This window comes from Chiloscyllium plagiosum, unplaced genomic scaffold (genome assembly GCF_037043375.1).
Source record: "Chiloscyllium plagiosum isolate Xiang-an unplaced genomic scaffold, Cpla_swu_hap1 HiC_scaffold_4, whole genome shotgun sequence".
Taxonomy (NCBI): domain Eukaryota; kingdom Metazoa; phylum Chordata; class Chondrichthyes; order Orectolobiformes; family Hemiscylliidae; genus Chiloscyllium; species Chiloscyllium plagiosum.
In genome coordinates this window covers 78,741,124-78,766,258 of record NW_028270142.1, presented here as the reverse complement: position 1 = coordinate 78,766,258, position 25,135 = coordinate 78,741,124, and the positions used below count along the sequence as shown (strand labels likewise).

Sequence of the window (25,135 nt, the reverse complement as noted above, 5' to 3'; positions counted from 1 at the left end):
AGAATACAGCTAAATGGGCACTGGTGCTTGACAGCTTTTGGCTTACATGACACAAATCTATTTAGATACAAGAAATATTGCAGAAGGCAAAACATGGGAACTTGAGAACAAATGGCCTGAGAAACAGACCAGAAATACAAGATAACAGATATTCTGGCTTCAACCTCAAAGCAGCAGTTAAGGGAAACACACTGAATATTATCAGAAGTTGATGACTGGCTTACCAAGGATTATGAAGTCTAGAGACCATTCAATTGCCCCTTGACTTTTGAGATTAGAGGCAAAGAATGGATTGTAACTTTTTCCTTTGTCTGGAAGACAGCCAACCTCAAATGGCAGGCCCTCCCTCCAAGTTAGATCCCAATAAAATGTCAAAATCATCTCATCAGTGGCAATAATCATTCACTAGCAAGAATGACAGAACACCTTGGAAGTTCTACATCACCAAACCTGGGTTCTATTGACCCTTGCATGGCTGATGAGCCAGATCCTAGGTCATAAATCACATTTGGCAGGTATTTCCAGGAGGTGGAATAGCCCTTGGCTTAAAGATCACTGACATTCCTTTTCTGTACTCTTAGACAGGTTTCTCAAAGACTTGTGACTCTTCATACAGTTTTCTCTAAGTTAGTCTTTTCTGAACGAGTGTCTCCCACATGTTGAGATCTATGCAGCATTTCTTAAGCAAGTATTTCTTCAGGGAGTATTTGAAATGCTTCCTTTGTTTTTCTCTCATTCAAGTGCGTCCCTTGAACTGGGCAACAATGATTTGCTTTGGCAATCAGAACTCAAGTATCCGGAGCATGTGGTCAGCCCAGAGCAGTTGGTTTCAGATGACCATGGCCTCCATCGGCGGTCTTTTGGCTGCTTCAAGGATGCAGATGTCAGTATGACGGCCCTCTAAATTATGCAGTGAATCTTTCTCAAACAGCTTTGATGGTACTTCTCAAGGGCCCTGACATGTAGTCCAGGCTTTTGAGCCATATAGAAGGGTGAGAAGGATAACTGCCTTAGGCACAAGGACCTTAGAATCAGCACAGAAGTCACAGTAGTCAAAGACACTATTCTTAGGCATCCGAAAGTGACACTCCATTTGAATGTAGTGTTGAATCTTCGCATTGTCAGCTTTAGATAAGAAATAGGATAAACAGAAAAAACTTCCCAGGTTGGGGAAATGCTCAACATTTGGAAGGATCGCTTTACTAACCTTGAGGGGGATGGGATGGACTGGCAATTGCCCTTGGATGGGTCAGTGAGGAATTTAAGTCTTCTTGAAGTTGACGTTGAAACCAATTCTGCAGTATGTTTCCATGAAGGCACTAAACCAAGCTGGAATATCTTGTTTCAAGAAAGCAGCAATGTCATCATCCCCATTCTGAAATTCCACTAGCAAGGTTCATCTCTTTCCTTTCTTGAATTTCAGCCAGTTGAGGTTGAAGAGTTTCCATCCATACGTAGAAAACATCCACAACCATTGGAAAGCTAGCTATTGACAAGATGAAGGGTGGTGATGTAAATGGAGAAAAAGGATGACAACAATGAATCCTGCTTAACCCCTGTCAAGATCTCAAAAGGAATCTGTCACATTTCTGGTGAGGACCATCACCAACACCTTGCCGCGGAAGAGAAGGAGGATGCTGAGTAATTTCTCCAGACAGCCAGCCATCGATAGAGTCTTCCACAGCATTTCACAATTGACAGAGTCAAATGTACTGGTTAAATTACTGAAATACAGTGGTAGGCATTCTAGCCTGGCAATGGAGTTGCCAAGTAGTAAACATCATTGATGGCCCTGTGGTGTGGTTAGAAGTCACAGGCCTTCAAGAGACATTTCCTTAGAGACTGAAAAAAGGCACTGGCAAGAATTTGGGTGATCTCCCTAGCAATAGGGAGTACAGTAATTCTCTGGTAATATCTGAAGTCCACTTTATCTTTCTTGAGGTCATTGGCAATGGTCGAATGCTGAAGATCGGCAAGGAATTCTCCTGTCCCAAATTTTCAAGAACAGTTGATGGAGGTAACAGCTACAACTTCTGCCACACTAGAGAATACAAAATCATCTTTGACAGGGAATTGGGGTATTTCCTCAAACATGTTCTTTCTCAGATTGTATCTGCCGTCAAAAATTGCATTTAAAAAAAAACTAGTAATAGGAGTAAGGTTGTACAGCTATTGAGAAAGGAAGGGCTGACCTTGGAAGAGGATCCAGCAACAGAAGAAAACAATTAAATTTCAAAAATTGCAAATCCCTGGTTGGTTAGAGTCAAGGGCCAACTAGAGGATCTCAGGCAAGACGAGGATGAGGGATTTTGAGAAATCCAAAATAAAAGTAGGCAGCATCCTTTATCATTCCTATAAGAAGTGATCAGAGACTATACCTAGCATGGCACAGATGAGCTAATTTTCATTCAAAACTACAAACTCCTGTTCTGGCAAAAACAGGTATCAATCCTTGCTTAAAACAAAATAACAATGCACCAAAATCACATCACTGAGAAGTGGTAAAATACCCAAAACTTACATCTTTGGCAATAAAGAAAATTAAGTTTTGTCTTCTTAAAATGATCCAGCACATGCTGCAGTTTGGAAGTCATAGATACGAATTTTGCCATTTTATTCAGTGGTTGCATCTGTAGTATATGCTAATAATGGAACTGCTGTTGTCGTCAGTAAATTTACCTCACACTGATGTAATGACCACGTCTTTTCACTTTTTATATTTTTGATTGTGAACTAAAATGGGGAAGGACTACTTTAAAAGCCAATTATTGAAGGGTTGCTTCATTTCTTAAAAGGCAAGTAACCTGCCACTCATGAAATATTGCTTACAGTTGTTTGTTTAAGCAATGTAGAAAAACTAGTTACACACCAGCGAGAGTAGTGTACGAATGGTTGTGTTGGCAACAAGCGGTTAATCATCAAGAACTGGTCTGTGGACAACTGACTAAAGGCCTGCCAACACCGATTGGTTTCCATGTACCTGAGCAGTTTGGGAGTGCGAACGTTCAGGTCAGAAGCCATTTCAGCTCTGCAGTAAAAAGCATCTTCAACCTGAAGATAGCCAGTTTATTTCCTCTTATCAGTTGCTGTTAGCCATGAATTTTAATAAGTCAGAGACCTTTACAAGTATGCACCCAGTCACCCTGTACATCGAGGCACAATCACAGAATCAGAGGTACACAGCATGGAACCAAATCTTTTGGTCCAACTCGCCATGCTGAAAATGTTCCCAACCTAAACTTGTCCCAGTTGCCTCCATTTGGCCAAATTCCTCCAAACCCCTCCTATTCATGAAGGTCTTTTAAAGATTGTAACTGTACCTGCATCCACCACTTTATCTGGTAGTTCATTCCACACTTTAATCTCTTAAAAATAAAGTTGCCCCTCATGTCTTTTTTAAAATTGCTCCTCTCTCCTTAAAAATATGCCCACTAGTTTCGAACTCCCCCTCGCTAGAGAACAGACTCTTGGCATCCACCTTATCTATATACCCTTCATAAAACCCTCAATAAAAAGGTCACCCTTCAGCCTCCAAAACTGCTTTGAAAAACGTCCATCTATTTTTGTATCTCAAACCCTCTATTCGCAGCAACGTCCTGATAAATCTTTTCTGAACCCTCTCCAGTTTAATAATATCCTTCCTATAACAGGGCAACCACAACTGCATACAGTACTCCAGAAGAGATCAAGTTAAAGTACTTGGAGAAGATAAATTGAGAAGTAGCATCATGATCAGCAAAACAATCTCAATAAACTTCAAGAACATGACCAGTAAACCACCTCCCTCATCTTTTCCTCCCTCCTTAATCCCCACTGTTTGTGCATATGTAGGAAGGTTTTTAACAAGAGCTTCAGAGTTCTAACTAGTAGAGTTGATGTCAACAATTCTTCACACCTCATCTATAGTCATAATCTATTCATTTGTAGTAAAATCATCATTCTTGTTAAGTACAGAAACATGATCTATGCTCTCTAGAAACCTGGGTCTAAAACAAAACAAAAATTGTGAATTTTGCATGCACATTCAGAAAGTCTTAACGTTTGTAATGATTCAAAAAATACCAGCATACTACTCCAATGATTTGTAACACTATGAAGTGATAAGGAAAATAAGACTCAATTCACTAACATTCATATTTTATACACATTATACCCATTATTAAAGTGCTTAACTGGCCCAACATTTACCTGAGAACTTAGTTGGGTTTTAATCCAATTGAAATAGTAATTTAGATCACTCCCTTCCATCAATTCACGCCCCCAAGCAGCTAGTTTTGCTATAATCCTTGCAGCCTGAAATTTTAAAAAAAAATGTCAGAAACATTGTCACAGATAAAAGCCTTTCTGGCTTTATTTATTTCAGTAAGTAATAGTTCACTACATGTTTGAAATCAAACAATGGAAAGTGCTGGAAACACATGCCAGTCAAAAACTACAGAGACAATGCACAAATTGACTTATTTATCCTAGTGGCATCAATTCTATTCAAACATTAGCATCTTGAATATTTGCTGCAATGTTTTTATTTACAAAAAGTGAAACTAACATGCACAGGGACAGTAAGGAGAATTTTATTTTCTTCGAAAAACAGTAGTAGTAGAGCAAGCCTGGGTAGTTGTCTGACCTCGTTGGAGTGTTTCCCAGGCTATTTTCCTTGATTGAGCAAAGTCTGAACAAAGAAGTCCAGAACAAAGTGAACTGGTACAGAAGGGAGGGATATAGTTCTTCATTGGGGCCAGTTCCGGAGAAGATGGGACCTGTTAAAGCTGGAGGAATTGCACCCCAGCAGGATCAGGACCCCTAACATGGAAGAAGGGAGAAAACCAGAAATTACAGACTAGCTAGCGGAACATCAGTACTGAGAAAAATGTCAAGCCACGTATATACAGGATGTGATAACAGGACACTTGATTACCAACTGGATTACACAAAACAATAGATTTATGAAAAATGTGGTGGATAAACTTAAAGTTTTTGCAGGATGTATTTAATAGAATAGAAGGGGAGAATAAATGGGCATGGTGTACTTAATGAATGAATCATTTTCAGAGTGGAAAGGATTTGAGCGCAGAGTAATGAGGGCTTGTTGCTGTTGTACAGGGCCTCAGTAAAACCTCACCTGAAGAGCTGCATGCAGTTTTAGTCTCCTTACTCAAGGAAGGATACATATGCACCAAAGCAAAGCAACAAAAGTTCACCAGGCCAATTCTTGGGATGGTAGATTTGTCATACAAAGAGAAGCCAGGTTGAATGATCATGTATTCACTGGAGTTCAGAACAATGGTGATTGCTTTGAAACACATCAAACCTCTGACAGAGCTGGACAGTTTGGATGCAGGAATGATGTTTCCCCCTGGCCAGAGGTTCCGGGACAAGAGACCACGATTTCAGGTTACAAAGGACGGCCATTTCAGATGGAGATTGGAGAAATTTCTCCTGAGGGTGATGCACCTATGGAATTCTCTACCACAGAAGGTTGAGAAGGTCACGTTACTGAAAATATTTAAAATAACAAAATACATTTCTAGAAGTTAATATGTCTTGCCGGATATGGAAGCGAGATTGAGCATCAGCTATATCATGTTGATTAACAGTCTGCTCAAGGCCCTCCAAGCCACCTATCATCCTGCCTTGGAATTATATTGCCATTCTTTCACGGTCAGCGAGTTAAAAATTCTGATGCTCCTTTACATCACCGAGTGCACCTACACCCTTGAATTAGAGCTTCACCTAAAGGATCATTTGGGATGGGAAATAAAGTTGTCCTGGTTAGCAATGGCCACATCCTTTTTTACAAATTAAAAGAGAGATTAATGCAAAATCAAAGAAAAAAAAAGTAATCCGAAAGAAATTTGGAAAAACAAAAGAGAAAAAACATTTTAAACCTGTCTGAAAGCCAAGTACTTTCAGAAAACGCATTCTGTAATGAAGAATTCAATTTGTGCAGTCTTCTTTCCAAACAGAAATATTACTGGATCTCTGACAGATGATTCATTAAATAAAACCACCTACAAACAACCTTGACCATTCAGACCAACAATGTAGAGTGACAAAATGCAGTCAAAACTCAACCATGCTATGAAAACTAGCAATACCTGCTCAAACAGGGACACTTTGTAGTAAACAGTGCCACTCCACACCGTTAACTTGAAAATCATCTTAAAGGAAATTATGTAATTTGAGGGGATGCAAAGCTATTTATCGCATCATAAAATGATATTTTCAAATCAAAACTACTTAGAGAACATACACCAATATGGTCTTTGCTTAAAAAAAAAGTGCAATTCACCACCTACATTACAATGAGCCTGCACAGGAAACAGCTTAAGAGACTATGGACAAAGTTCCCAGTAGGGTACGAGCAGGGGCTCTATCTGGTTGACAATGCAGGGTCCTATCACTAATCAGCAAAGATAACAAAACAATGATAAAAACAATCTTTGCCCCAGGAAAGTGATACTCGAGAGTTCCAATGCAGTGTGAAGCCAGAAGAAAATACTTTGCATGGAAATCTAATGCACTCTGTTGGACCCAAGGTAACTTCCAGTGTTTCTGATTCAGTTGTTACAATTTTATTTTTAAATTGTCATTCCAAACTTTATTTAATGTCCTAACTACATCTCTTCATCCCAACTTTCAATTCACATAGAAAACATGTTCTTGAATAATGTAGAGCAACATGAACAAAAAACCTGTTTTTCTGAACAGGAACATACCCAACAGCAGCAACTAACAGCGATTCTGAATATTGCAGTTCAATATGTTTTGTCTCGAAGATTACTACAGATGGAGGCCCCAGAAAATGGAACACTGCTTTCAAATTGACAAATATTGCCCCAAATCTTTCAAACATGATCAGAATCGGAGATTGTCAATTTTAGGATCACAAGTGCTAAGTGAGCAGGGTGTGTGTCTGGGTTCAAATGTTAAAGCTGATTTTGATTTCAAACTTTTCCCGGTTAGCTATCAAGGTTAAATGAGTTAGAATTCTGAAATGTTCCTGATTCTGTTTCGGGTCAGTGATTTTAGAGTGTTTGAGACACTGAGTAATTACTCCATTAAATTTCAGTTCTGTTGGGACTCCACATCAACAACTCTGGTCTATGTTGCTGCAATGACCATTGCCTGCATTGATATCATACAGTCGCAGAAAGACATCAAACAGAAATATAACAGAATCCTTAATTAGCTCAATTTTCTTTTTAAAAATGCAGTCAGAATACTACACTCTTCACTCACCATATGAACAGTGAACAGATCCTGTCGATTCAACATTGGTAAAAAGTAGGACCACGCAGTATTCTTGGTTTTTTTAGCATAATCAAAGAAGATGTTGACATGGTTGTGGTTTTCCTGTTTAAAGCAAACAGAATACATAACATCAGTACCTATTACCATAAAATATATACGGTCAGAATGCCAAAAGAAAAACTTAGCCTATTTATTTGATATCTTGTCAGCATGAAGGGAAATAGAAACATAGAAGATGGAGCAGGAGAAAGCTGTTTGGCCCTGCTCTGCCCTTCATGGGTAATCAGCCAACTCAATAGCTTAACCTTGCTTTCTCCCCATAACCTTTGACCCCATTCGCCCCAAGTGCTATATCTAGCTACCTCCTGAATTCAATGTTTTGGCATCAAATACTTCCTGTGGTAATTGATTCCACAGACTCACCACTCTTTAGGTGAAGAAATATCTCTTCTCCATCCACATGGTCCACCCCGAATCCGGACATACCCTCCATTGGGAACATCCTCCCTGCATCTACCTTCTCTGGTCCTATTAAAATTTTAAGTATATATGAGATGCCCCCTCATCAGTCTGAACTCCAAAAAAACAATCCTAATCTGGTCAATCTCTCCTCATACATCAGTCCTGCCATCCCCAAAATCAGCCTGGCAAACCTTTGCAGCACTCCCAAAAGCAAGAACATCCTTCCTCCGAAAAGGAGATCAAAACTGCAGGATGGGAAAAATTTCTGGCTGTAACAGCTGCTTCTCTTTGAGGTATTTTAGGTGATGGAGGCGATTTCTTCAAGTTGCAGGAGCAGCAATTACTGTTTCATATGCTGTTGCATTGTTTTGGAACTTTGACAAAAAAAGTCAAAACAACAGCAGTTTTAAAATGGAGAAGAAGATCAGACAAGGGAAGCACATAGTGAGGTCATTGCAGGAGAGAGAGAACCTGCACAGTTCCTGCCTGTGATGTTTGAATTCATGTATCGCTGGACATAGGAGTGCATCTGGGAAAATCAAACAGTGAAATTCACAACTGATCTTGGAGGAATTGTTGGACGAAGTTCACAGCACAGAATCAGATAAGTTAATCGTTGTTTTAAGTGTAGCCTACAGACAATCTGCAGTAGTGAGTAGAGTAGGTTCTTTCTTGATTAAATGTTTTTGGAGATATGTCTCTTGGTTAAACTTAAAATAAGCCATAACTATTAATTTAACCTGGGGCAGTGTTTGTAGAGGAATAAGACGGGGTTATTTTCTGGGTCTGTAGATTTTGAAGGAGCAAAAATCACCTTTAATAGAGTGATAAGTACTTCTTGTCAGATGTGGGAGTTGAAAGAGAGTTTAAGGGTTACTGCGAATTATATCTGCCATAAATGCTGCTGGCTGCGAATCTTATCAGATCGAATGGATCGGTTGGAGAGACAGGGAGAAGCGATGAGGAATTTGCAACAGCAATAGTATGTGATGGATGGCAGTTATAGGAAGGGGTGAAAGTCTCAGATAGAGTCACATGGATGGGTTAACTCCAGGAGGGGTAAGAGAGGTAGGCAGCTAGTGCAGGAGTCTTTTGTGGATATACCCATTTCAAACAGGTAGGGGATGATGGACGTAGGGGGACGTAGCACAAACAGCCAAGTTTCTGGTATTGAGACTGGTGCAACGACGGGTACGTCGGGTTCCAAGAGATCAATTGTTTCAGGGAATTCTCTAGTCGGCGGTACAGATAGATGTTTCTGTGGTCAGCAGCGAAAAAACAATGGTGTGTTGCTTCCCTAGTGCCAGAATCAAGGATGTCTCACAGGGTGCAGAATGTTCTCACAGGGGAGAGGGGCCAGCAAGAGGTCACTGTCCACATTGGAACCAAAGACATAGGAAGGGAAAAGATCAAGATTCTGGAGAGAGATGAGAGAGAATTAGGCAGGAATTTAAAAAAGGAGGTCCTCAAGAGTAGTAATATCTGGATTACTCCCGGTGCTACAAGCTAGTGAGGGCAGGAATAGGAGAACAGAGCAGATGAATGCATGGCTGAGGAGCTGGCATATGGGAGAAGGATTCACATTTTTGGATCACTGGAATCTCTTTTGGGGTAGAAGTGACCTGTACAAGGAGGACGGATTGCACCTAAATTGGAAGGGGACTAATAAACTGACAGGAGATTTGCTAGAGCTGCTCAGGAGGATTTAAACTAGTAAGATGTGGGGGTAGGACCCAGGGAGATAGTGAGGAAAGAGATCAATCCGAGTCTGGTACAGGTGAGAACAGAAGTGAGTCAGTCAGGGCAGGCAGGGACAAGGTAGGACTAATGAATTAAACTTCATTTATTTCAATGCAAGGGGCCTAACAGGGAAGACAGATGAACTCAGGGCATGGTTAAGAACATGGGACTGGGATATCATAGCAATTACGGAAACATGGCTCAGGGATGAGCAGGACTGGCAGCTCAATGTTCCAGGGTACAAATGCTACAGGAAGGATAGAAAGGGAGGCGAGAGAGGAGGGGGAGTGGCATTTTTGATAAGGGATAGCATTACAGCTGTGCTGAGGGAGGATATTCCCAGAAATATATTTGGGTGGAACTGAGAAATAAAGGGATGACTACCTTATTGGGATTGTATTATAGACCCCCTAATAGTCAGAGGGAAATTGAGAAACAAACTTATAAGGAGATCTCAGCTATAAGAAAAGTAGGGTGATTATGGTAGGGGATTTTAACTTTCCAAACATAGACTGGGACTGCCATAGTGTTAAGGGTTTGGATGGAGAGGAATTTGTTAAGTGTGTACAAGGCAATTTTCTGATTCAGTAGGTGGATGTACCTACTAGAGAAGGTGCAAAACTTGACTTACTCTTGGGAAATAAGGCAGGGCAGGTGACTGAAGTGTCAGTGGGGGAGCACTTTGGGCCAGCACTTTAAAATAATGATGGAAAAGGACATACCAGATCTAAAAAGTTGAAGTTCTAAATTGGAGAAAGGCCAATTTTGATGGTATTAGGCAAGAACTTTTGAAAACTGATTGGAGGCAGATGTTCGCAGGTAAAAAGGGACGGCTGGAAAATGGGAAGCTTTCAGAAATGAGATAACAAGAATCCAGAGAAAGTATATTCCTGTTAGGGTGAAAGGAAAGACTGGTAGGTATAGAGAATGCAGGATGACTAAAGAAATTGAGAGTTTGGTTAAGAAAAAGAAGGAAGCGAATGTAAGGTATAGGCGGGATAAATTGAGTGAATCTTTAGAAGAGTATAAAGGAAGTAGGAGTATACTTAAGAGGGAAATCAGGAGGGCAAAAAGGGGACATGAGATAGCTTTGGCAAATAGAATTCAGGAGAATCCAAAGGGGTTTTACAAATATATTAAGGACAAAAGGGTAACTAGGGAGAGAACGTCGATTCTCCTGTTCCCTGGATGCTGCCTGACCTGCTGCGCTTCTCCAGCAACACATTTTCAGCCCCTCAAAGATCAGCAAGGTGGCCTTTGTGTGAAGCCACAGAAAATGGGGGAGATACTAAATGAGTATTTTGCATCAGTATTTACTGTGAAAAAGGATATGGAAGATATAGACTGTAGGGAAGTGGATGGTGACATCGTGCAAAATGTCCAGATTACAGAGGAGGAAGTGCTGGATGTCTTGAAACGCATAAAAGTGGATAAATCGCCAGGACCTGATCAGGTGTACCCTAGAACTTTGTGGGAAGCTAGAGAAGTAATTGCTGGATCTCTTGCTGAGATATTTGTATCGTTGATAGTCACAGGTGAGGTGCCAGAAGACTGGAGGGTGGCGAACATGGTGCCACTGTTTAAGAAGGGTGGTAAGGACAAGCCATTGAACTATAGACCAGTGAGCCTGATCTCGGTGGTGGGCAAGTTGTTGGAGGGAATCCTGAGGGACAGGATGCACATGTATTTGGAAAGGCAAGGACTGATTCGGGATAGTCAACATGGTTTTGTAAGTGGGAAATCGTCTCTCACAGACTTGATTGAGTTTTTTGAGGAAGTAACAAAGCGGATTGACGAGGACAGTGGTGGGAGTAATCGATGTAGACTTCAGTAAGGCGTTCGACAAGGTTCCCCATGGGAGATTGATTAGCAAGGTTAGATCTCATGGAATACAGGGAGAACTAGCCATTTGGATACAAAACTGGCTCCAAGATAGGAGACAGAGGGTGGTGGAGGAGGGTTGTTTTTCAGACTGGAGGCCTGTGACCAGTGGAGTGCCACAAGGAGCGGTGCTGGGTCCTCTAATTTTTGTCATTTACATAAATGATTTGGATGCAAGTATAAGAGGTACAGTTAGTAAGTTTGCAGATTACACCAAAATTGCAAGTGTAGTGGATAGCGAAGAGGGTTACCTCAGATTGCAATAGGATCTTGACCAGATGGGCCAATGGGCTGAGAAGTGGCAGATGGAGTTTAATTCAGATAAATGCGAGGTGCTGCATTTTGGGAAAGCAAATCTTAGCAGGACTTATACACTTAATGGTAAGGTCCTAGGGAGTGTTGCTGAACAAAGAGACCTTGGAGTTCAGGTTCATCGCTCCTTGAAAGTGGAGTCACAGGTAAATAAGATAGTGAAGGTATTTGGTATGTTTTCCTTTATTGGTCAAAGTATTGAGTTCAGGAGTTGGGAGGGCATGTTGCGGCTGTACAGGAATTGTTGGAATATTGCGTGCAATTCTGGTCCCCTTCCTATTGGAAAGATGTTGTGAAACTTGAAAGGGTTCAGAAAAGATTTACAAGGATGTTGCCAGGGTTCGAGGATTTGAGCTATAGGGAGAGGCTGAACAGGCTGGGGCTGTTTTCCCTGGAGTGACAGATGCTGAGGGGTGACCATATAGAGGTTCACAAAATTATGAGGGGGATGGATAGAGTAAATAGACAAAGTCTTTTCCCTGGGGTCGGGGAGTCCAGAACTAGAGGGCATAGGTTTAGGGTGAGAGGGGAAAGATTTAAGAGAGACCTAACAGGCAACTTTTTCACACAGAGGGTAGTACGTGTATGGAATGAGCTGCCAGAGGAAGTGGTGGAGGCTGGTACAATTGCAACATTTAAGAGACATTTGGATGGGTATATGAATAGGAAGGGTTTGGAGGGATATGGGCCGGGTGCTGGCAGGTGGGACTAGATTGGGTTGAGATACCTGGTCGGGACGGGTTGGACCGAAGGGTCCGTTTCCATGCTGTACATCTCTATGACTAATACTCTAGGCATAGCCTCACCAAGACCCTGTATAACTGCAACAACACATCCCTGTTCCTGTACACGAAACCTCTCAAAATGAAGGCCAACATACCATTTGTCTCCTTTACCATCTGCTGCACCTACATGCTTACCTTCAGTGACTGGTACATAAGGACACCCAGGTCCTGCCGCACACTCCCATCTCCCAATTTACAGCCATTCATGTCGTAAGCTGCCTTCTTGTTTTTGCTTCCAAAGTGACTAACTTCACATTTATCCAAATTATACTGCATCTGGTATTGAATTCCCCACTCACCCAGTCTGTCCAGATCATGAAGGATCTCTGCACCGAGTCACAGTTCACTCTCCCACCCAACTTGGTATCATCTGCAAACTTTGAGACATACTTTCACAACAAGACTGAACATTCAACTTACACTTCAATCTCTGTTTTATGTACACTCACTTCTAATGTTTGATCAAAAGGACCTTATCGCACATGCTCTCAAATACCTGCAGTCTACTCCAATATTGATGAACAAAAATCAGAAATCATTAAAGCATAAAAGGAGGGCATTCATCCACAGTCAATGACTGTAAAGCAATCCAGTCAGTCTCATTTCCCTAATCTTTATAGACAGCTCTGCTAGTTTCCCTCACCTGCCTCTACAAGCACTCTTTAAAAATCACTGATTGCCTCAGACTCTCCAAACATTGTAGGCAGGGAGTTCGAGTGCTCTTCCTATATTACATCCCCAAAATGTGTGCAGAGACTGGGAATACAACCAGCTAATGGCAACAGCTTTTCACTTTACCGGTCATAAAACCTGTACTTTTTAAACAACAAGTACCTCAAAATTTCATTGTGCAGATGAGAACAATCTTCCAAAAACATGGCCATTAGAATGGAATGTGATGCTGTGTAGCCAAACCAGAACTTTAAGGGTGCAGAATCACCTCCACGCTTTGTACTCAATACTATTGACCACATCCAAGAGCTCACATAGTCTGCTTACTGTTCATTCAACACATTGTTATTTTCAAATGTCTATGCACATGAACCTCAGATCCATTATTCTGACAATTTAGAACTGTGCTCTTAAGTCCATATTTCCTCAGCCTACCTTTTCTGCCAAAGTTCATTAAGCCTCACTTTCATCTTAAGATCTGTCACTCGTCTAACCATCGTTAGCATAATTCCTGTTGCAGTCAATTGTTATCTTTAGTCTGCCTCACCTCCAAATTTAAGCAAAGTTTGAAATTTTACTCCCTATTCCATTATCAAGTCAGAAAATGTCCAAATAATTCTTAGACAATAGCATTGTGTAAAATAAACACCTATACGGATTTGCTTTTTCTGTCCTTAACTAATTTTGCATCCAAGCTGATGAATTCCTCTTCTATTCCACAAATCTTGATCATATAAAGAAGGCTTATGATTCTTCAAAATCTCTTTTTTGAAATCTATCCATTCCTTCTTCAACTTGTTGTTCCTACATCAAACTTGGTTACTCAAGGACTATCTTCCTTAACAAATCTATATTGGCTCACCATAATGAATTCAAAGCTCTCGAAGTGCCTATCTACTTAACTTATACCCCAATTATTTGTTGTAATCACTGATGTTAAAATGTATTTACTCCAAACATTCTTACTTCATTGCTGGAAATGTTTTGGAGCCAACCTGACTCATATCTAAAGATCCATCGGCTATGTCCATGCTTCAGCAACATGGAAAGAAAGACAAGAAGTTGCAGAAGTAGGTCATTTGACCCTTCATACCCAACCTGACATTTGATTATGGCTCTAGCTGTGCTCCTCATAACCAGTAATCAAAAGGCTTTAATATATTAAAAGACTCAGCCATCAATTCTCACTGCAGAAGAAAATTCCACAGACTAACTACCCTCAAAATTATCCTCATCGCATTCTTAAAAAGTCCTTAAATCTACATATCCTAGCTCTAAGCTCTCCAAACAGAGGAACATTCTCTCAGGATCCATCTTGACGACTACCTTCAAAATCTTATGATTCAATAAGATCACCTTTCTTTCTTAACTCCAATGGATGTGGCCCCACTCTGCTCAATATTTCCTCAAGATTGCTCCTTCTGCTCCAGAATCAGGTGAAAGAATCTCATCTAACATGATCCTCAAACAAGGAGGCCAGAAATGCACAGAGTACTCCATATGTAAACGAACCAAAGTCCAGAACAGCTTTAAAACAACTTGACTGCTTGTAAAGAATACAAATCATTGGCTTTCTCCCTAATCAGGTGAAGTAGCATGATCTGGGTAACATATGAAATGAATCAATGTTTCCTACAGTTCTTCTCCAATCATTTGGCTTTTCAATTCTTCCACCCAAAACAAACAAATGCACATATTCTCATATTGTATATCATTTGCCAAATTTGCCCACTCACTTATTACACTTGTTTCCCCAACTCCACTTGACAACTTATTTTTCCACCCATCTCTATCATCAGCAAATTCAGTCCCTTCACCTAAATCACAAATTGTAAATAGTTCAGAACCCACTGTAATGTTAAAAGATTAAATTGGACTCTCTCTAGACATTAATGTAATATTGAAGGGTTTAGCTGTACTGTCTTCCTCCAGAACTTGAACATGGTAGAAGTGGGTGGGGACAACGTTCATGCAGAAATGAATACGACTCCCACACCATTTAGTCCGCCATTTACTACTACTCTCCTACTATTATCAAATTAAACCATCATTCAGCCCCTTCCATTCAGTAATACTTTTATAGCCATCCCCCAGCCCATCAGGTTCGTTTGTGTGACCATCCCCCGATACTGAAGCATATCACACCTACAGTCTGGGGAAGTAGCGAAGCCAGAACTCGTTTGCAGGATTGCTCTAAAGCTAGGACATATCACACTTACGTTGTCTTGGGGAAATCACGGAGTCAGGAAATCATTTGCATGATGATTCCCCAGGATTAGGGCATCTACATTTACCTTCTCTCCAAGGATGACCTCACCCTACCATCGTACCTGGGGTAACATGTGGTTATGGCGGGGGAAGAGTGGGCAGAGTACCTGTGAGCATTACCAACTGACTTGTATAAAGAGGATATGTTTCCATTGATCGAGGCCTCATTTTAACTCGATTTTGCACGACCAGTGAAGAGTATCAGAGGGGTCACCTAGCTTGTACAAGCTTTAATAAACTTTAACTGTTTGCAGAAGTTGGTGAGTGAGAATTGCATCTCGTGTATGAAACCTCAGGTGGCAGCAGTGGGATTTCAACATACACGGAGCTTCCAGGTGAACTAAATAAGCGATCGTCTGAGTGTTGGTTGTGTGAGATGGATGGGTCACAAAGTAGGATTCATCTTGATCTCTTTCTCTAATGCTTAACATTCAATCAATCCCACGTCTCCAGGGGCTGGAACTCCTTTATCAATTATGCAGTGATGACCCCCAGAACAAGGAACAGTTCTGGCAAACCCACCTTTATACATCTTAATGGAGTAACTGGGCAGGAGAGGGAGTATCCCCTAACAGAATCACTCAGTTCAGTTTGGAACCCAAACTTGTATGGTTCAATTCACTCCAACCCCTAATTTAGGGATTAACCAAGCAGGGAGGGATTTGTTGTGTGCCTTTCAAGTCTAGATTCTCTGCCTTGATGAGAGCATTACAATTAGACATAATTCTACCAAGAGACAGTTCTGGATTTATTGCATGCTCCCAATGGTAGGCTGTCGAATTGCAGCCAAAGGATTTTACCCCTCCTCCGTAAGCCCCTGATCCCCACGTAATCCTTTGTTACAATTCCAATGGAGCCTCCACCAAGCTGGTAGCCACCTTTGCCCCCTTCTTAGACTCCACTATCACTGTTATCGTAAGGCACATTGAAGGTAAAGAGGGATCTACCCTTTTAGCAGACATTCCTATCCATCTCTGGAATCAACCAGGGTCAGTTTCTCTCCACATTACCTTGTCTGTGAACGAGGGATACAAAGCGAAGGCCCTGGGATTTTTAGCACACCAGTTACAGCAGCAGTCAGACTCTCGTATCACTGACTAATGGGAAGTTAACTTATTACGCTAGCCCTTTCACTGTTGTGGGTTTACTTCGCCACTATCAGCCCCGACACGACCCCTCAGAAGAACCCTTCCCTGACCTCTGATCGGCCTCTAAACATGAAGTAGCATGCACTCCTGTGGATCCTATCAAGACCCAAATTACACCAGGAGCAGAACTGCCTTCAATACCCCCCAAAGACCAGAAGCCATAGAAGAGACATCAGCTTTGATAGACTCATTCCTCCAACAGGGAGTTCTAGTACCCTGCCAATTGCCCTGTAACACCCCCATTCTACTTGTCCCGAAGCCAGGACACCCAGAGTGGAGGTTAGTACAGGATCTCCGACAGATCAACAGAATGGTCCAGCCACGACATCCGGTCGTGCCATTCTCAGCAATATCCTTGCCAGCGGCTGTGTTTTCACCATCGTTGACCTACATCATGCTTTATTTGCTCTCCTCCTGATAGCAGAGCCTCAGTATTTGTTTGCTTTGATCTTTAAGGGTCAGCAATACACCTGGAAGCAACTCCCCCATGGATTTGTCCACTCGCCCATTTTATTCTCCCAGGTATCGCACCGGCAGTTCTGAGCTTCAGCTCTCAGACGGCTCCAGTCGTCCAATATGTGGATAACTTAATCCTAGCTAGCCCCTCAGAATCTGCTAACATTGCAGATACCAACTGTCTCCTAAACTCCCTTCACTCTTGGGAATATGTAATACTATCCAACAAGGTTCAGCACACCCAGCGGCAAGCTACATTTCTGGCGACATTGCTCAGTGCTTCAGACCAGCAGTTGACCCCAGACTGCATCACATCCATCCTGGCAACCCCTCCACCCATGAGCACTAAGCAATTGAATGCCTTTTTCGGCGTGGTGAACTACTGCCAACAGTGGCTCCCTAATGTAACATCACTTACCAAGCAGGTAATCCCTTTAGTTTCCAATAAGGCCTCAGGGACTTTCATTCTAACAGAAAACCCGAAGTTAGCTTTCAACGAATTAAAGGCAGCCCTCGCCAGTGCCCCAACCCTCTGGAGACCACTGTATGACAGACCCTCCTAGCTGTATGCCACTATCCTGGAGGACTGAGCAATTGTTTTAATCCAGACTCAGAACACAAGTGGCCAGTGGCCTATCACTCAACTCGCTTCGACCCGGTCACCGGGGAACCCCGCCTTGCTCACAAATTGTGCCGGCTATCTACTCCCTTGTGACAGCCACATCCAACATAACCCTCCAAAAACCCTCAACTGTATTTGTCACACATGACTGTAGTCCTCCAGACTTCCCACCAGAACCAACACCTTACAGAGACTCAACATAGTTGTTACGAGGCAGCCCTTCTTAACAATCCTCTTCTGACCTTCTCCTACTATTCGACCATTAACCTGGCCACTTTCCTCAGTGCCTCTCCAGAGGAGCTTTCCGAAGCTCCCCATGACTGCCTTTGGTGCAGCCATTTCTTGACATCCCCCCCCCCCCCCCATCAGTCAAGTATGTATACCTGATAGCTTGTTACCAATGCTCATTGATTGCCTTCATGCTGATACATACCTTGGCAAGGGGGGAATGAGTAGTATCATGTTGCATAGTTAGTGGCCACCCGACTGGCCAAGGCAGTTCAAAAGTGAGTCAGATCATGTTTGATGTGTCAGTAAGATAATGCAGGTCAAGGCGTGCAGTGTGTAACAGGAAAACCTCCCTTGCCAGCTGTTTTAAAAAATTCTCAAGGTCAGGTTCGTAGGAGAGTAGTGTGACACAGAACAAACGACCAAGAGGCGAGTCTGCTAGAATATGAGCATTTTATTCCCCGCAGCGTCGCCACAACCAGGTCTCATACTTACAACGGGTCTGGCTTATACTCACTCTACATGTTACCGGAACTGGGAGCCGTCAGTTCTCGTAGAGCGGTTGCCAGCAACCCACGCTCGGCGGTTAAACGTAACCCCGGAGCAGACTCCCGGGTCTGGCTTATACTCACTCTACATGTTACCGGAACTGGGAGCCGTCAGTTCTCGTAGAGCGGTTGCCAACAACCCACGCTCGGCGGTTAAACGTAACCCCGGAGCAGACTCACCGAACTGGAGACTTTTCCAGCTGATATACTCTTTTCCAGATATAAACATTCATGTGAACAGCAGAGCAAGGCTAAAAAACACATTCCATTCTGGTTACATACAGATAAGAAGATTCACACGGGGAGGTGTGTAATAAGATTCACACGGGACTAAGCAACACCTCCATTCCGGTTAGATTCACACATGTATTGGGACACAATTTTAACCCTTTCACCACACCAGCGGGTCCATTTGAATGTATTCAGCTTGCTTTTATTGAACTTCTGCATGTACTTTGCTATAAGTATCGCCTTGTTGTTTTGATGTATTTAGTAGATGGATCGAGGCTTTTCCAACTACTCATAACACTGCCTCAACAGTGGTTCTTGCCTTTTGCCCTGTGTCACATGAAGATTACCCCAGCCGCAACCATTGGACTGTAGGCAACTGAGATAATCTACAGCCTACCCAGTAGGACCCCTTGGGAGATACGCACGAACCCACCCACCCGCATAGACCTAAATATTATGGGAGAGGAAATGCAGGCATACTTTCAGCAGCTAACCTAGTCTCTCAAGTTCCTTTACTCACAAGTCAGGAACACCTTCGGATCACCACCACAAACAGTGTACCAGGACTCTAATGACCCGGACAGACTTTCCAACTTGCAGACAAGACAGCTCGGGCTGACCAAAAACTGAACACCCCAAAGTTCGGACACAGGTGGAAAGGACCGTACCAGATGTTCCTATGAGCATCGATGGCAGTCAAAGTCCAAGGACAAAGCAGCTGAGTCCACTTAAGTGACTGTAAACAATGGCTCCCTCAAACAACCTAATAACTGTATTAGCCGCCATCGCGGTATTCGACCTAGAGGACAATTTGTATTTTTAAGACTCCTATGCATTTGCACGGTAATCGGACTGTATGTTATCCACTCTTCTACTCTGTAGGTGCATTATTTGTTGCCATTCCCAGGTGGGATCCCCTTAACCTGTACACGATAGATATCTGTGTAGGCCAGAGTGGGAGGGCTTAGAAGGGTGGCTTCAGGTCAGCGCAGAGAGCTGATGAATTCTGGTAACACTCAGTCCCCTAACTAACTACACGGGATCCAGGGGAGAGAAGGCACTGCTTCTCAGGACAGGGGTGGGGTTGTACCTATGCCTTGGTCCCCACGAACGCCTCTTGTGCCCAGAGACAATGTACCCACAGACTTCACCAAGCTAGCCATGGATTGTTCACCTGCACCTGTGACAAGCAAAGGCACTTAAATGATACTTCAGGACAGCAGTTCATTTGCAGGCATTGCAACGGTACCCATGTCAGCTCGGCCTTTAGGGCATATCCTTTTTCTGATTACCAGATGATCTGATCGGGGGAAACTCCAGCCAGGACAGGAGCTGGCGGTACATGTAGTTCGCGACTGACAGCTGTACAACAATTACGTGCTCCCGGGCCAAAATAGGGTTTGCGTTCCTTCTCAATGGAACCTTCACAACGGGCACCCAGATGCTCCCTATCCTATTCACTGTAGGGACAGCGGGACCACTCACTGTCCCGTGTCCACAGAAGGTCCCTACCCACCACAGAATAGTAGCCTGAGCTGCTAGTGAAAGATTCTGTGCAGATTGGAGGGACCCAGTAACTCTGGGATCCTCCCTGGGCTATGGGTTCTTGGGGATGCTGTCCCTAGGAGGATCAGCAGGGACAATCACAGCAAAGAACAGAAATGACCTCATTTGTGGGTGAACCATTCTTGGAAACAGTACCAGAAGGGCACTAAATGCAGTTACTTGTAAGGCTCGACACATTACAGACCCGACATGGAGAAAGTGAGGTCTGCAGATGCTGGAGATGAGAGCTGAAAATGTGTTGCTGGAACAGTGCAGCAGGTCAGGCAGCATCCAGGGAACAGGAGAATCGATGTTTCGGGCATAAGCCTGAAGAAGGGCTTATGCCCGAAACATCGATTCTCCTGTTCCCTGGATGCTGCCTGACCTGCTGCACAGACCAGACATGCCATTGACTATTTATTCGCTCAATAAGGACTGCGTCTGTACAATTGTGGGAAATGAATGCACTACCTATGTTATGGATGAATCATACAAAACACATTAGCAAGTTTTGAGAAGATCTGTAGGTCAGGTTGAGGTTCTGGATGTAGGTTTGCTCACTGAGCTGGGAGGTTCATTTTCAGACGTTTCATCACCATACTAGGTAACATAGTCAGTGAGCCTCCAGACGAAGAACTGCATAGGAAGCAGGAAACACCAGCAGTGCTTCATCTGGAGACTGAAAATGAACCTTCCAGCTCAGCAAGCAAACCTACATCCAGAACATAACATGCAACTCCATTCAGCACCAATTAGATGATTTCAGACAGGGCCCTCAGAATTTCAAAGACTGACTTGGATGGCTGCCTGGGGGATCCTACTTGCTTCTCGAGCTATTAATTTTTGCTGTCCTACTCATTGTACGCTGTGTCTCAATGGCTTGCTTAAACAGTGGCTGAAGGATCATTATGAATAAGCTGTTAAGGCCCTTCTCAGCCCCTAACTAGGGGAGTTATCATGGAATGATAAGGGTGGAATGTAACGTTAAAAGGTTAAATTGGTTGATCTCTCTAGACATTAACGTAGTATTAAAAAAGGGTTAAACTGTCCGATAATTACGTAATTATGATTACATTCCCTACAGTATGGAAACAGGCCCTTCGGCCCAACAAGTCCACACCGACCCTCCAAAGAGTAACCCACCCAATCCCATTCCCCTACATTTACCCCTGACAATTTTAGGATTGCCAATTCACCTGTGGGAGGAAACTGGATCACCAGGAAGAAACCGGAACACCAGGAGGAAACCCACACAGACACTGGGAGAACATGCAAACTCCACACAGACAGTCGCCAGAGGCTGGAATTGAACCCGGGGCCCTGGTGCTGTGAGGCAGCAGTGCTAACCACTGAGCCACCATGAACTTGAACATGCTGGAAGTGCACAGGGATGACATTTATGCAGGAATGCAGATGACTCCCACTTCATTTAGGCAAGCATTTACTACTACTCTCTTACTATCAAATTAAACTCTCATTCAGTCCCTTCCATTCAGAAATACTTTTATAGCCATCTCCCAGCCAATCAGGTTCATTTGCGTGATCATCCCCTGATACTGAAGCATATCACATTCTGCATTGTCTGGGGAAGTAATGGAGCCAGAACTCATTTGCAGGGCCACTCCGAAGCTTGGACATATACAAACTATTTCCTGATTCCGTGAAGGTGTCATAACGATTCCCCAGGATTAGGGCATTTACATTATCTCGGAGGATGACTTCATCCTATGTGTGTGTAGGTGAGAGAGAGTGAGTGTGAGAGAGAAAGAGTGGCTGAAGTACCTGTGAGCCTTACCAACTCACCTGTATAAACAGAATGTATTTCCTTTGTTCAGTGCCTCACTTTGACTCTTTCGCATGACCAGCATAGAGTGTCAGGGGAGTCATCTAGCTTATACAAGCTTTAATAAACTAACTGTTTGCAGAAGTTGGAATATGCGAATTGCATCTTGTGTATGAAACCTCAGGTAAAGAACCTAACACCAGCACTAGGCTCTGCAGCATTCAACGAACAACAGCTTGGTAAATTGATAGCAAGATATGATAAGGAACTGATAATTATGAACAGAATGATTGCTTATCCATATTCTCTTGCTGTATGTTAGCCATCTGGACTAGATAACTAATTCACTCTAACCAGAGCTGGTTTTTCCAGTACCGCAAGTGGCATTATAAAGGGAGTTCTTCAGTTTAAATCCTGCAAGTCACAGCCTAAAGCAAGGCCTTTAAGGTGTCAAGAAGCACAGCTGGGCCTAATTAAGCAGCAACTGAAGCTGGACCCTCATCAAAAGTCAACTCGGCCTTTTATTTACAGACATAAAAGGTGATGATGATACGAAAGTCGGAGGAGTTGTTGACAGTGAGGAAGGATGTGGCAGGTGACAGCAGGATATAGAGAAGCTGCAGAGCTGGGCAGAAAGGTGGCAAATGGAATTCAATGTAGCTAAGTGTGAGGTGATTCACTTTGGGAAGAATAACAAAAAGATGGGGTACTGGGCTAATGGTCGGATACTTGGTAGTGTGGATGAGCAGAGGGATCTTGGTGTCCATGTACACAGATCTCTGAAAGTTGCCACCCAGGTAAATAGTGCGGTGTGGAAGGCATATGGCGTACTGACTTTTATTGGTAGAGGAATTGAGTTCCGGAGTCCTGAGGTCATGATGCAGTTGTATAAGACTCTGGTGCGGCCGCATCTGGAATATTGTGTGCAGTTTTGGTCGCCATACTATAGGAAGGATGTGGAGGCACTGGAACAGGTGCAGAGGAGGTTTACCAGGATGTTGCCTGGTATGGAAGGAAGATCGTATGAGGAAAGACTGAGACACTTGGGGCTGTTTTCATTAGAGAAAAGAAGGTTTAGGGGTGACTTGATTGAGGTGTACAAGATGATTAGGGGGTTAGATAGGGTTGACAGTGTGAACCTTTTCCCGCGTATGGAGTCGGGTATTACAAGGGGGCATAGCTTTAAATTAAGGGGGGGTAGATATAGGACTGAAGTTAGGGGTAGGTTCTTCACTCAGCGAGTCGTAAGTTGATAGAATGCCCTGCCAGTAGCAGTGGTGGACTCTCCCTCTTTATGGGCATTTAAGCGGGCATTGGATAGGTATATGGAGGATAGTGGGTTAGTATAGGTTAGGTGGGCTTGGATCGGCGAAACATCGAGGGCCAAAGGGCCTGTACTACGCTGTATTCTTCTATGTTCTATGTTCTATAAATCTATAAACTTAGAGTGATTTACAATACAGTACTACAGTTAGGATAATTAATGGGGGGGGATAAAAATAAAAAAAAAGAGGTGCTCTATTGATTTTGTTTTCTCTAACTTTTACCATCCTTAGCAATAGATTCTTCCACAAATACAATGTTATAGCTATAACAGGGGCATGAGTACAGCATGACATGATTTGAATACAAATCTTGAAGGATACACTATGCTTAGGAAAGACAAAGCTAGGAATAAATGGAGCAGTAGTTCTGTTAATGATGGTATTTGTCATTGCTCTCTCTAAAGTGCAAGTTCAGGACAGTAAAATAAGCAAACAATTCAGGTACGATTGAGAAATAATAAAGGCAAGATCACTTAAGGGAGCAGATTGATTAAACAATAATTAATATTGTTTTAGTAAATCTGATGTGGGCACCATTGACTGGATCAATATTCATTGCCCATCCTAATTCTCATATGCAGACGATAGTGAACTGCTTGCGTACAGAAGGTACACTAGAATAATGCCTTATGCAAGGGTTATCTTAGTAGGAAAGGTTGAACAGACTATGTATTGGACATGCATAAGATGAAAAAGTGACTTTTCTGAAATAAAAAGACCCTCAGGAGTCTTCACAAGATAAATGTGAAGAGGAGGTTTCTTCTTATGGGAGAACATGGAACTAAGGATGACTGTTTATAAACCAAGGGACACACACTTAAGGTAAAGATTAAGAGACATTTTCAAGGGTCATAAGTCTTGGGATCACTTCCTGAAAGTTGTGTAAGCAGAGTCCTTGAGTATTTTGAAACAAACAGACAATGCTCAAACATATTCAGCAACAGTAAACATACCTGTAGCATGTCATCAATCATCGTCAGAATGTACTGCACCGTTTGCTCCTTAGATATGTGCGTCATTAAGTTCAAAAAGGTTTTAGCACACTAAAATAAAACAAACATTTATAATCTTTACACACAATTTCAACTACTTTCAAATTTGAAGTAGCACATTCACTTGTACACAACATTTAATCCATATAAACAGTGACAGTGCATTTCTTCTGAAATACAATTAATGTTGGCCCCAATGACATTGCATAATCTTGAATTATGTCTGCCTTCAGTTATGAACTTGGGATTTCTCACCCCCCCCTCAACATTAGGACCTATGGAAAGAATATCAAAACAGCTATTTATTGCAGTAACAGAATGGCAAAATCTAAAAGCCAAAAACACACTTCCTTTTCCTATTAGTAGATGGAATACACTTTAATACTTAGAAATCTACAAACTGGCAAAGAAGTAAAACAGGAATTTTGTGTACTTTTGTAGTGTGAAAGACTCTCAGAATATATATTGCCCATGGTACAAAAATGCAAGTTGCATTCTACTGTTTTTTTGGAAAAAAACTTCCCGATTAGTGTTCCTCAAAATTACAAATTTTGCAACACGAAATAAAACAGATCTCATTTTTATTTTAATGAAGATCTTGTGAACAGTGGCTCAGACTTTGCCTCAGAGTCAGAAGATCCAGGTTTAACATTCACTCCAGGACTTGATGGCCAAGGAAGATGCATTCATAACGTAATCAAAACAGATGGAATACAAATTTGTAAATCTTTCCAATATAGGCCAATAGCAGACAGTAAGAGCAAGAGATTCTGATCAGCTATGCGTTGGCGAAGAAAGATTGGAACCACTGCCATCACAATTCACAGAATGTAGATATATGCATGTAGTAGTTTGATAGTACAAAAACCAGAGTATTGATGGAAAA

General features: G+C 42.4%; 1 protein-coding gene across 3 annotated transcripts in view; it reads right to left on the bottom strand.

Moving 5' to 3' along the window:
- Positions 1–25,135, bottom strand: part of atp6v1h (ATPase H+ transporting V1 subunit H) — a 123,874-nt gene that overhangs the window by 82,382 nt on the left and 16,357 nt on the right. For 2 of the 3 annotated variants that reach the window (XM_087986404.1, XM_087986405.1), the window contains exons 4-6: positions 24,211–24,300; positions 7,240–7,353; positions 4,189–4,293 (exon numbers count right to left, since the gene is read on the bottom strand). In XM_087986404.1, coding sequence (XP_087842530.1) covers positions 4,189–4,293; positions 7,240–7,353; positions 24,211–24,300 — 309 coding nt within the window. The remainder of the gene's footprint in view (positions 1–4,188; positions 4,294–7,239; positions 7,354–24,210; positions 24,301–25,135) is intronic. The other variant, XM_087986406.1, reaches the window with a different exon arrangement.